The 13263-nt window shown below is 41.2% G+C and overlaps 1 protein-coding gene across 2 annotated transcripts in view; it reads left to right on the plus strand.

The window, feature by feature from the left end:
* The first annotated feature begins 9048 nt into the window (after nt 1–9048).
* The window catches only part of DENND3 (DENN domain containing 3), a 38664-nt gene continuing 34449 nt past the window's right edge, over nt 9049–13263 (plus strand). For both annotated transcript variants that reach the window (XR_004306298.1, XM_032442924.1), the window contains exon 1: nt 9049–9234. Coding sequence is in view for 1 of the 2 variants with exons in the window: in XM_032442924.1 (XP_032298815.1) it covers nt 9151–9234 (84 nt within the window). In the remaining variant the exon portion in view is untranslated. The remainder of the gene's footprint in view (nt 9235–13263) is intronic.

The raw sequence follows: 13263 nt of genomic DNA on the forward strand, positions 1-13263 counted from the left end.
GGATGCCCCATCCTTGGAGATATTCAGGATCAGACTGGACAGGGCTCTGATGTAGCTGTAGGTGTCCTTGTTCATTGCAGGGGAGTGGAAGCGTTCCTTCCAAATCAAATGCTTTTATGAAGATCTGAGCCAGAAAACTCGGAGGAAAGTTGCAAAGAGCTGGGTTTGCTCTTTGTAGCTGGAAGAGAATGGGAAAGTAGAGATCTGCTGCTGTTACTTAGGCAATAACCATCTCTGAGTCTTAATCTCACACACCTTTGTCTTTCTGGCAGCTGGAGAGGGGTAAGCACAGCTTTTCTGAGCTCTGTCATATGCTACAGAGGTAGCCAGAGCCATGGATGTGATCAAAAAGTTGCTTGCGTGTCTTGGCTTTGCTTTCTGAAGTGAGAATGGTAGTGAAAGATAATCAGGGGAAACCATTGCCATCAGGGGAAACGAAGTGGGTGAGAAGTGTTTAGAATTAATATGTAAAGAAGGCTGCAAATTTTGCATATTTATGCAATCACTTTTCTGGAGGATGTAGCTGCTATATTTAAGTTCTGATATTTGTTTTAACTTAGTAAGAACTGAACACCATCTGTACTCAGAGAATAAAGACAAAACAAACTCACACTGTTTGGCTTTTTGTTCTTTAAGCTCTTCAGAGAGGAGACTATGCCATAGGTCTATAGGACACAAACATTAAGGGTTTTTAAAGCCCCCTAATATGCTTAGGTGTCAGAACAATAAAGTAGAAAATTATTGCATGGGAGACCCTACAGCTGCCTTAGTGCTGTATTACAAATTCTGCTTAGTGCCAAAGCTTTTGTGCTATTTACACTTAAGGGTTGCTCTTAGCTGTACTGAAGAACAGAAGGCCTGGCTGTTGTTATTTTACAAGATTTAAATAAGTTGGAATCACTTGGCAACTCAATTTGAGAGCTGCTTTCTGCGAAACAAAATATACTGCATTTTAAAGATCTTTTTTTTTTCTTCACATAAATGTAGCCTTTATAACATGCAAATATACTCTGCTGCACAGTGCCCTGCAGCACTCTTCTATTCATTGCTTTATTAATATCCTCTTTGATTCATCCCTGGTTAACTCAGATTGGTCTTGCTGCAGTAACTCTGAAGACTTCCATACTGAGCTTCAGGTTTTGCTTAATTTCAGGAGACTGAATATTTCTGGACAATACGTAAGTAAATTACCTTCTTTCCTTTTGAAGTCTTTATCATAATGACGTGATTTGCAGGGGTAATCATGCATGTCATTATGAAAAAGAGATTGTATCTTGTTCAAGTCAATCAACTCTATACTGGTGCTGCATATTGGCAGCAAATCCCCGTAAGAAAGTTTCTGTGAATAAGAATCACGTTAAATCCAGGAGAAAATTCAGGGAAATATGAATTAAAGAATAGACTTAGCAGGAAAACCTGTTCATAGATTCATTTATGAACTTCACTACTGTGCTTTCTCAATTAAATAATGCTGCTTTCTTGTATTTTTTAGCCATAGAAAGACAGGAAAGACAGAACCAATGTAGTTGAACCAGCTCTCCCTACAAGCATGTACTCTGTTCATGAAAGACATGGATTCTATTAGTGCACGTTCTACTTCTTGATCATAGATCTACTCGCATGGCTTTAAGAATGTCTCACATGGTAGTGCCATGTGAGTGCCATATTCCTACCATGCTTTAAAACAAGCTCTCTTTTGGTGCAATACAGGGAACTGAAGAATGGTATATTTTACAATTTATATTAATGTAACTTCCAGACGTTTGGTGAAAGGCCAAAGTGCTATCTGCTGAAAGATGGAAACCAGCTTCCCTTTAAAACAATAGCAGAATTTTAACAAAGAAATACCAGAAAGCAATTAGTTACTGCTATTATCCATGTGCCTTGGATCAGTGCCCTGCTCTGCTGGATAACTGTACCAGACTCAGAGAAATGCCTTCTACCCTGAGGCATTTACAGTCTAAGGTTGCAGTGCTATAATGAGTTGTGTGGGCTTGATCCTGAAGAAGAAACTGAGGGCTGAAGACTGAATTCTACAAAAGATCAGCAAGTGAGTTTACCAATACGTAAAACATGTGGATGAGAACAAAACTAATAAGAAAGTTGCTGAAGCCTTTGGTTTGAATAATCTGAGAACTCAAAAGAAGTCTGGATCTTTCAGCTAGGATTTAAAAATAAATCTGTCCCCTGTGAATGTATGAATAAATTAGCTTCTAACTCTAGCCTGAGTATATCTGCTTTTAGTTTTTCACAAAGTGCAATTAATACAAGCCCTCAAAAATTTAAATACTTTTATATTGCATAATTTAATAGGTGAATGGTGTTAGTATTATGAAAGCTATGGCCAGAGTTTTCTCCATCACTACTTCTCCTATGGGGAAGCTTTCCCAAATCACATGACAACCCGTCCTTCCAATCTAGAATCCCTTTGCCTTGACAACAACACTTGATAAAATTAAGCAAAAAATCTCTGTCCTTTTTTTTTGACAATAGTCACAATCTCTCCTGTACATTACTATAATACTCACCAGTGACCAGACTCGAATCCTGAGGCTGTATGTGCTGTAAAAACACAGAAAACTAAACAAGGTTCATCTTTGTAGAGTATGACCTTTCTTTTATAATTTGCAGCCATTTCCTCGTATGTCAGATTATATTATTTCATGGAGTAAAATGTTGTATTTAAGTGGCTTTCTGCTCTTAGAAGGTTTGAGGTAAATCAACTTTGAAAAGTTCTCCAAACACCAAAGACAGATAAATTGGGATAAGGAAACATGGCAACAGATTCAGCTGTGCCAGAAAAGAAAGCCTGATACCTTTGATGAATAATTCACCTTAGTAAATACTGTCTCTGCACTTTAACTAACAGGATACCCTGCAGGAAACTGGAAGCGTTGTTATGGAGGAATAAACAAGAACTGTAGAACATAAGGCAGTGGGGGCATTCTGTCAGCTGAGTTTGACAACCCACGGTTTGGCTGCACTATTTTGATATCAGGAAAAATGGAACATGGAAAACAAACACAGACTATTGGGCATTGTTTGTACTACGGTAATTTCTCTCTGTGCCACCAGCTGTGCACAGAATCCTCTTCGGCCCTGGGGCAGTGCAGGCTGCCTGCTCTCATGCTTGAAGTTGCCCCATGATGTCCCTGTGCAAACCAAGGATTTTGATGCAGTAAAATGCAGTTACTTATTTACAAGACTATGTGCCCACTGTCAGTGACATGTGTAGCAATATGTATTTAATTGCTATATTTGACATGTCAGGGAATATTTAAATATAGTCCTTTTATAGTGATGTAGAAGTACACCTGAAAGTATCTGATATGTTTAGCTATGCAAATGTTGGAATTTTGTTCTCTCTCTGCGGCACTTTCAAATCTCTACGGACCCTTGGATGCAAATAAAGCAATACGGGCTTACTTAATTATAGAATCAAAGACAAATGTTATTTAGAAGGGACCACTGGAAGTCACTAGTCTAATTCTTTGCTCAAAACAGCGATAACTTCAAAGCTAGATTAGGTTGCTCTGCTCCTTATTTAGCCAAGTTTCAGAAATCTCTAAGGAAGGAGGTTACATTGTCTCCCTGGGGAACTCGGTCTATTGTTTAATCTCAGTCATGGTGAAAACATTTTTCCTTATATTCAAGCAGAAAAACTCTTGCTGCAACTTTTGGCTGTTGCCTCCCATCCTCCCATTGTTTGCCTCTAGACAAGTCCGTTGCTTGTCATTATAACCCTTCTTCAGGTAGGTTCAGTTAGATCTCTTCTTAACTTTCTTTTCTGGCAGCTGAGCCCTTCTGTCTTACAACCTCTGCCTCCATAGAGGCATCCACAAGCTTGCTGAGAACATCCATCATCCTATGGATAGTGTTAGTGATAAAGATGTTAAGTATTATTAGCTGCAATATCCAACACTGATGAATGCTGCTCATAACCAGATGTCAGATTTCATGCTGGTCACTACAACCCTTTGAACTCTTTGAATCCCTTTTAACCCTACAACCCTTTTGAAATTGGTTCAGCCAATTTTCAGCCACCTTGACGTCTACCTATGTAGTCCATATCTTTACAGCTTGGCTGCAAGGATTCTTTGGGAGACTATCAAAGCCTTGCAAGAAAGTAAACTACATCATAGAATCATAGAATGGCTTGGGTGTTGGAAGGGACCTCGAGGATCAAGCTCCAATACCCCCTGCCACAAGCAGGGCTGCCAACCTCCATATTTATTACTAGACCAGGCTGCCCAGGATTCCATCCAATCTGGCCTTGAACACTTCCAGGGATGGGGCATCCACAACCTCTTTGGGCATCGATTTCTCCCACTTCCTACACAAAGGAAAAGGAACGCAATCAGGTTGGAAAACCATGATTGCCCTCAGTAAACCTTTGCTCACCGATTCTAAGCACCTTCCATCCCTCCTGTGCTGATAAATGGCTTTCACAAGGCTGTGTTCCACAGTGATGCTTTGTGTGCTAGCAAACTAGGAAAACCAGCATGAAGGGCTGTGATACTGAAGTGATCTCATGTTATACATAAACATACTGGCTAAAGCCTACAGATAGTCTTTGTTTTGTTTTCCATTATACTGCTGTAAAGGAGACTTGCTGTATGCTGCCTTATTGTGGTTTTCCTTATACATTTTTTACCTAGAAATAAAATGAGTATGCCTGGAAGCTGTTTTATATGGAAAATACAATTGTTTCGTATTCTGTTTTAACCCAAATTAATCTTCTGTAAAAACACTGTAATGTGAATATTTAAAAATGATCAATGTTGTCATGCTTAAACAGCACCTGAGGTTAGAGAAAATTTGTTTATGTGCAGCAAAGTTAATTTTATCTATATGTGCTATTTTTTCATACTGAGAGCTGCAGAGGTAGATACAAATAGATCAAGAAAGAATGAGTTTGGCTTTTAATGTGTGTTTCACTAAGTTAGCATTAACTATTGATGAAGAAGTTCACTGTATTGTGCTTTTGTTAAGTTAGGAACTGCTGATAGACCTCAACAAAATGGAGCATCCTGAGAGGTTCTTTAGACTTCAGAGACAGAAACTATTTTCCTTTACAGAAAAAAGCAGTTCATAGTCATGAATTAAGGTACTCGTGCTTATGTATTTTAACATTTCTTAGGTTGATATACACAAGAAGTTAGTACACAAAAAATACTCTACCTGAAAGTTTAATATTAGTTTCTGTCTCTCTGCACTATTTGACATTTGCTTTTTCTTCTCACCACTTCTGCAATTCTGAATCTGCATTTCTTTTACAGCACACTGGTAAAATGACAAATGTTATGAAATCTTAATGCTTCTATTAAAAAAATAAATAAATGGTTAAACTATCAAAAACCTTGTCTGTCTGAGACTGTGCCAGATGGTAAATAACTGGAACAATAAACATCATGTTAAGCAAGGCAGTTTTGAGGGACATGTTATACATCCCATGTAAACAAAACACTACTAAAATTGACCCTGAAATGATTAGATTGAGGAAGAAACTCAGGAATAACTCACAATATCTACAATGCAAAATCTTTCTAATATTCAGAGCACTCACCCTAGTCCAGTTCAGGACAGACAAGATAATGTTATTACATGTGATAAAGCTCAGAGCTATTTTTTTTTTCCCCTCCAAGAATTTTCAACAAATCTTTTTTGAGTAGAAAACTGAAATTATGGCCAGTCTATTTAAGAGAAACATAGAGATGATGAGGAGTAAGTGTTGCTTTGACAACAAATCTGTTTCCTTGGGGCTCAGCTACTCTGTCACAAAACAAATAATTTGTGTTGAAGTGGAAGATCACTGACTGTACAATTGGCTGTTTGGTTTACTGGAATTCTAACATTTTATTTCCTCTATATAAAGAATTCTTAATCTTTTTGCTGTATTTGTCCACAGAAAGTCACTGAGAATGACAGTATCATCTAGGTTGGAAGGAGGCCCTCTAGTCCAAACTCCAGTTCAAAGCAGGGTCATCTGTCAGGTCAGATCCATTTGCTTATGGCTTTATTCTGTCTCTTCTCGAAAGCCTCCAGAGATGCACATGGCAGATCTCTAGGCCCTTGTTCCAGTGCTTAACTGCTCTTATAATGAAAAGTCTTTTCCTCAGACACACTCAGTACTTTCCTGATTTCAATGCATCGCCTCTGTTGGTCCATTTCCTGTTGTACACCTCAGTTCTAAGATCTTGGCTATCTTGATGATCTCCCCAGAGCTCACAGACCTGCTATTAGTTCCTTTGAACCCCTCTCTTCCCTAGCCCTGTTCACTTAGTCTCTCTTCTCAGAACAAGTCTTCAGTCTGCTGAAGTCTACTGAATTTCTTCCAGTTTAACAATGTCCACCAGTCTTGCACACCGCATTACCCGCAGCCCTCTGCAGAAGCTTTTGTTAAGTTGGGGGATTACAATGGGGCTGATGAGACCTTACTGACCTCATTATCACTCTGTCACTCCCCAGTGGGGCACAAACATTAAGTCAGAAAACATTGCTGCATGTGTATGGTATGACATTCTTCCCTCCCTACCACATCCTACCCTCATTCAGTGTAGCTTGGTTTACCTTTAAGTTTCAAAGGAGATGACAGACGGGTAATTAATTCCAACCATAATACAATCTGAAAAGCATTCTGTATATAACATACTAAATTAGATATCTTGCAGGTTAAAAGACTGCTACTGACAGTTCTGGGGTTAGTCTACACTGTACACTGTAGTGCAGCATAGCTCAGTAAGAGCCTTCCCAGGGAAAAATGATAGACATGACAGTCTCCTATTTTTCTTGTACTTGCATTAGCTTATTCAGAGGTGGTGGTGAAACACTTCAAATCAAAGAACATGAATGTTAAGGGGTGTGTTTCCCTACAAAAGTTTAAATTAGGAATAGCGTTTCATAGCTTGAGAACTGTGAGGAAATAGCAGATGGTAGCTGACTTCTTTAGTACGTGAGCAGGTACAATCAGTGGAGAGTACAAATCCCATCTGGAGGTAGTTTGTCAAAGCTGGTCTTGTGTAAGCATTTTTCTCTAATGTCAGTACTATTAAAGGAATACATGGTAAATCATAGTTAATGTTAATAAAAGAATTAGTTTCTTTTATACTGCAAACAGTGGCAGCACGCCCCAGACAAACCAAGTAAAAAGGAAAGAAGATACAAATGGACCTGTTAATATATGCTGAGATCCCTAAGCTAAGCTGTCCTCCTTTCTCCAATGCCTTTCTGCTGAATCCAGTGTCATCTCACAGAGTAATACTGAGCTCAGAGGCATTGTATTCACTTGGACAAAACCCAAGACAATAAAAAGGTTTTTGTAGCAATATTAAGAATAAATATCTGAAACCCTGAGAAAGACATCTCAAAACTGTGCAGGACTCTTGGTTGAAACTAATAATCTAATTTGCATAGTCAGTTACCAAGTGGTTGCTTGGTTGCTCATATAGGTATTTGCATTGCCTGGCAATGAAAGAAATGACATAATGTACCAATAAAGCACATCCATGGAATTCTTCTGCTTCGTTATTCTGGAAGAAGGAATATAAAACAGCAATATGCTTAAGTTGGAAAGAATATTACAACCTGACCTCTCTGAGTTTTGTTTAAATAAATGCTTACACCTACCCAAGAATTTGTACTAAGATTTGACAACTGAAGTGATTAAACACTTGAGATGGTGTGTTTTTTTTCATAGATCTCTAGACATGACACACTTTAGAGCAGCATACTTCATGCTGTACTTCTCTTCGCCTAGAGCACATAGTTCTTACCAGACAGAATAAAGTCTTCTTGTCTGTGCAATAACATGGGCACAGAAATGGGTGTTCTTGTGAGCCAGGCAGTGGAAGGAAGCAGCAGTCTGAGACACAGTCCTCACTGAAAGAAAGATATGGCTGTAAATGAAAGAGAAGACAGTAAACGGAGGATTGTATGAATAAACCTGCAGAACACAAATGATGTCTATATTATTTTTCAAAAGGAAATTCCTTTCGTTCCCATATAAATCATGGTGAAACTGTAGAAGTTTGCATAGAAAGTCCTGAGTTAGAAACTGTGCACTCCCTGTACAGCTTGAAAAGATGTACATGCATGAATGAAAATCAACACTAAAAAAAAAACACGCTCCACAGCCATCATATAACTCCTTATGACACTTAAAGGCATTACAGCACACAGCCCTACAGCTTCTGAAGGGCAAACTCCTTTTTCAGCTTTACCTTGGAGCTCTTGCTCAGGTTTTGTGTCATATCCATGGGGTAGAAGCACAAAATTTGGGATTTTTTTTTTAAATGTGCCTCTGAAGATCATGAAAAAAACCACGAAGAAGTCATTGGTCGTGTTTGAGATTAACTTCTATACTTTCTGTCTCAAAGAAACTGCTGTTTTGAGTTTCAGGTGCCTTATGTCGTCACACTGTTTCCGGAGGTAAAATATTTACGTTTGTGAAGATGTGTGCAGAGGCAACAGGGAGTGATAGTGACTCACCGTGTATCAAAAATAAAGCAGAGTCCCTTCAGTTATTTCTCTGCTACGTGGGCAGCCCCATCCGAGAACCTTCTGAGATGAAAACACCCCACAGCCTCCCATCAAATCTGTGGTTACGGCTCGTCGAAACTATGACGTGTTACGTAACCGTGAGTCTAATTTAATGTCTATTATGTCACATTCTACTGCTGAGTCACCTGAAGCAAACAGCAGGAGGACAACACCTCTTATCAAAGCACCAGCCCATGACTTCACCTCGCTTCTCAGAGGCAATGGGGGCAACCCTGAGGCACCTCAGCCTTTTCGTGCCATCAGGCCTTTAGGGGAAACTGGTCAGAGCTTCGTTTTGGGAATTAAAATGGCTTTTCTGGGTGGAGAAGAGGTGCGAAGAAAGACTCAAAGCTGCTGAGGAAGGAAAGTACCTCAGCGCAGCGAGCAGCGAGGCCCCGCCCACACCCAGCCCGCCAGGTCACCACTTATGGCTCTGATTGGTCACAGTCAAGAGCGACAGGAGGAAGAGCCAATCAAAACGCGTATTACCCTGAGGGGGAGAGGCGGGTGAGGGAGCTCGCCCCGCCGCTGCGACTGGGAGGAGCGGAGCGGCCTTGAGGGACGGAGCCGCCGGAGGGATCGTGTGTTATCGCAGCTCTGCTTTGCCGTGCCATGGAGGATGCGTTGCCTTCGGGCCTGTTGGAGGTCTGCTTGTTGGTCGGCGTGCCCAGGGAGCAGTTAAAGTCTCAACTGCAGGTGAGAGGTGGCGGCTGTTGCCTGGGTGGGCTCTGTGGGGTCAGTTCCCCAACCCCCCCCCCCCCCGCCTGCTCCCTTGGCCGTGCTTCTTTCCAACGATCAGCAAAACTACTGAGTTACCTCGGTTTTTGTCACTGGTTGAGACAGAAATGCTTTAAAAGCAGTTGTTTTGGTAGGAGAGTATCGATGTAGTAGGGGTTATTCCATAGTGAGGTTAATAATGCTTTTTTCGGATGAATGTGGAGGATGTGAGGTGAATTTCTGTAAGCTGGGACGGCAGAATGCTTTAATAGTGTGTATCCTTCACAGGTGAACAGCCCATTTCCCATCTTTTTACGGGGGTGACCTGCGCTATTAGGAGAACAGGGTGTAAATCCCTGCATGGAGATTAAGCTTGGAGTCATGAAGTGCTCAGTTTCTTACAGCTGGTTCTATTCAGGCATAGCAGAAGTTGATATATTGTGTGTTGCTTTGAGTATCTGGTTTATAACTTGTTGGTCACCTGTCGCTTCACGTGTCGCTTCACCTGGGTAGAAATAATTGCATGCACCGGTACAGGCTGGGGAAGAGCTGCTGGAGAGGAGCTCTGCTGAGAGGGGGACCTGGGCGTCCTGGTGGACGACAGAATTAACCGTGAGCAGCAGTGTGCCCTTGTAGCCAAAGAGAGCAATGGCATACGAGGGGTGTATTAAAAAGAGCGTGTCCAGCAGGTAGAAGGAGGTGTGATCCTCCCCTCTACTCTGCCCTGGTGAGGCTTCTGGAATACTGTGTCCAGTTCTGGGCTCCCCAGTACAAAAAAGACAGGGATCTCTTGGAAAGAGTCCAGCAGAGAGGCCACTAAGATGGTGAAGGGCCTGGAGCATCTCCCCTGTGAGGAGAGACTTAGGGAGGCTGGGTCTGTTTAGCCTTGAAAAAAGAAGGCTGAAGGGACTTGATCCAGGTTTATAAAATACCTGAGGTGTGGGAAGCCATAGTGGTGAGGCTAGTCTCTTTCAGTAGTGAGTGGACAGGACTAGAGGGTAATGGATGAAAGTACAGCATAGGAAGTTCTGCATGAATGTGTGGAAAAGACTCTTTACAGTGAGGGTGACGGAGCACTGGAACAGGTGCCCACGGAGGTGGTGGAGTCTCCTTCTCTGGAGATATTTAAGACCCCGCCTGGACGCCTTCCTGTGTGACATGGTTGTAGGGAGCCTGCTTTGGCAGGGGGGTTGGACTCGATGATCTCTAGAGGTCCCTTCCAACCCCTACAATTCTGTGATTCTGAGTTAACAATTCGATTCTCTTCCTGATTTTGCTTTGTTCAAATGTGCTGATGGTGGTGGCTGATACTGTCCTGCCATAGGGGAAGCCGTGATGTTGGCACATGCTGAAAGCCAAAACTTCAGCTCCCACGGATCTCTGTTGTCTACCTTGAGCTTGGCTTTGTGCGCTCTAAGTAGCGTTAGATAACAAAGTCTTTCTTGCTGCTCGCTTATTCAGAAGGCGGTTTTGCTGATGTTGGCTTCTTAAGTGATATTGGTTAAAGTGAGGTTCAAATTCCAGGACCTCATTCATGTGTACGTTGAAATTGGGGAAGTAGATGTGCCATAAATCTTATCACCAGGCTTTTGTAACTGGAGTCTACGTGTTGTTTTGGTATTTGTTTGAGAAGTAAACTTCGAATGAGCGAATTTCTTTTTTCAATCCACGGTATGATCTCATCGCTTCCAAAAAGAAACACTTTGTAGGACAATACATAGGAAATTGGATTAAAAAACCCTAATAAATAGAGCCATTCCATTGCTTTGCTTGCGCTACAGGCTTTAAATCCTCTGCTCAAAATATAGAATGTGGTGTCAGAAAGGAAAGTATTCTCTCCTGTATTAATGTTACTACAGCAACATCTATTTGAGCTGTTGAACTGCAGGGATTTCAGTCTCTGGGATAAAGTTTGTAGGGTTATTCCACTTCCTCTTCTTCCCACAGTGCTATCGATGTGAGGAAATGGTAGGATGTGTTTTGTGCAGTTTCAGTGAATGCTGAGAGAAGGGAAATGATCAACAGAAAAAGAAAAGTTCACTGCAAAGTGCTGGGCTCAAGGTGGTATTTGCAGATGTAACCTTCAAATCTAGGTCTAGGAAGTGTGTTTGTGCAGTTATTTTATTGCAGCGTGGGGTTATAAAGTAATAAAATCAGTGGGAGCATGATGGTTAAACCACTCCCAAAAGAAGAGAAGCTTTGTATTATTGACCTGTTGACAGTGGAGATTCCGGGAACAAAGATACAATTTTGCATTGAAGCTCCAAAACTGAAGTTTCTGGGCGGTCATCTATTGATCCTTCTTAGTGACAATCATATTGTCACTATGAGACTTCAGTTTGAAGAGATCAAAGACAGCTTTTGAGTATTTCATGATGTTTTTAGTGTTGGTGATGTATATTTTGTAGGGCTCAGATGTCCAATAATAAAGATCATACAGCCATCTTCTTTTCCCCAAGCTGTTGTCAGATGGAAAACTGGGTTTTGTTCTGACAAATGTGAGCAGTCTGCAGGATGCCTGGTTGTTTCAGTTGTTGGTTTCTAGATCTGCCTACCACTCCCAGTGTTATGGATGTTGCTCTGACAATGGCTGTGTTGTGCTTTCTGGCCATCCTAATTCAGACATAACCCCCAGCCCCTACCTTCAACCCTTCCCTCCCTCCCCACCCCCTTTGTTTTCGTTGCCTTTTTCTGTATTAGCCCTCTGGAAATGAGGTGTCTTGTCTTGTGCAAGAAGCCATATATAATCAAGTTCACAGAATGACCCGGGTTGGAAGGGACCTCAAGGATCATGTAGTTCAAGTTGATTATTAGTTATCAGTGTGCTCTTGTTGCAGTGAAAACTGAGCATGTAATGACTTACATTATCAGAGCCATAGCCAGCAGGTGAAGGTAAGTGATGGCTATTGTTATAATTCAGCACTGAGGTATGTATCTACTTGGAATACTGTATCTTGATAGTGGATTTCTGGAACCTCTAGGGATCATCTTGTCCAACCTTCCTGTCCAAGCAGGCTCCTTAGACCAGGTGATGTCTGGATAAGATCCAAATCAACCTGATCCATCTTCACTTATTGCTGCTTTGAGCAAAAGGTTGTGCTCGAACCTCTAGAAGCCCCTTCCAAACTAACTCTTCTAAGGCTTCATGACTTTCCCCACTCAGCTCTTCTGTAAAGAAGCCAGTTCTTTCATAACATTTGGGGTGGAATGAACTTCTTTGGTGTTGGAAAGAGGAAAATGAGATCAAGGAGGTGTCACGTGGCTGATGTTACACTGTGATTTCAACACTCTGTTTTTCATGTTTAGATTAGTGCTCACTTAAAAAGGCTGTTTCTTCTCTGTGACGTATATGGTACTATTCTCACAGGAGCAGAGGAAGTCATCTTAATAACTGCTTTAGGGCTAAGCTCTAATTCTGAATTTCCATCTGTAAAGTTTAGCAGCATGTTTTTGAGGGTGGTCATGTTGGATTTATCTCTGTTCAGTTTCTTCACATGGAATGGGTGTCAACTGCCCACTAGAAAAATGAAGTTCTTAGCTTGGTAGGGTATGGCACTCAGTATTCCAGTTCGTAACACGCTCTTTTAAGTCAATAGTGTATCTTTGAGTGGGGAAAATAATGGAAGATGTCATTATTGGTACCGAAGGAACATGTAAATAAGTGGTGCTGCTGCATCATGTCTGAGGGCAAAAGAAGTTTCTTCATTTATCGGTTGGCAAAGAGTTGAACACGGAACAGCTTCTGAGCCACAGCGAGACTCGCCTTTCCTGTTTCCAAATATCCGTTCACTGAACAGAGCTTTCACTTGCTGTTTTGGTCTTTCAGAAGGAATTAAAATTACAATGAAGTAACTGAAGATGCAGCTACTTGTATCCATTACATGGCCCAGGTTTTCCCTAAAACTGAACAAAGACTTACCTGGGGAGTTCAGCTCTACTTCCTTTTTGTTTGCTTTTCTTTACTTGCTGCCTGTTTTCTGTTGTTAGTAAACTTTTATTTTAAATTCA

The sequence above is a fragment of the Coturnix japonica genome, chromosome 2 (genome assembly GCF_001577835.2).
Source record: "Coturnix japonica isolate 7356 chromosome 2, Coturnix japonica 2.1, whole genome shotgun sequence".
NCBI classification, from domain to species: domain Eukaryota; kingdom Metazoa; phylum Chordata; class Aves; order Galliformes; family Phasianidae; genus Coturnix; species Coturnix japonica.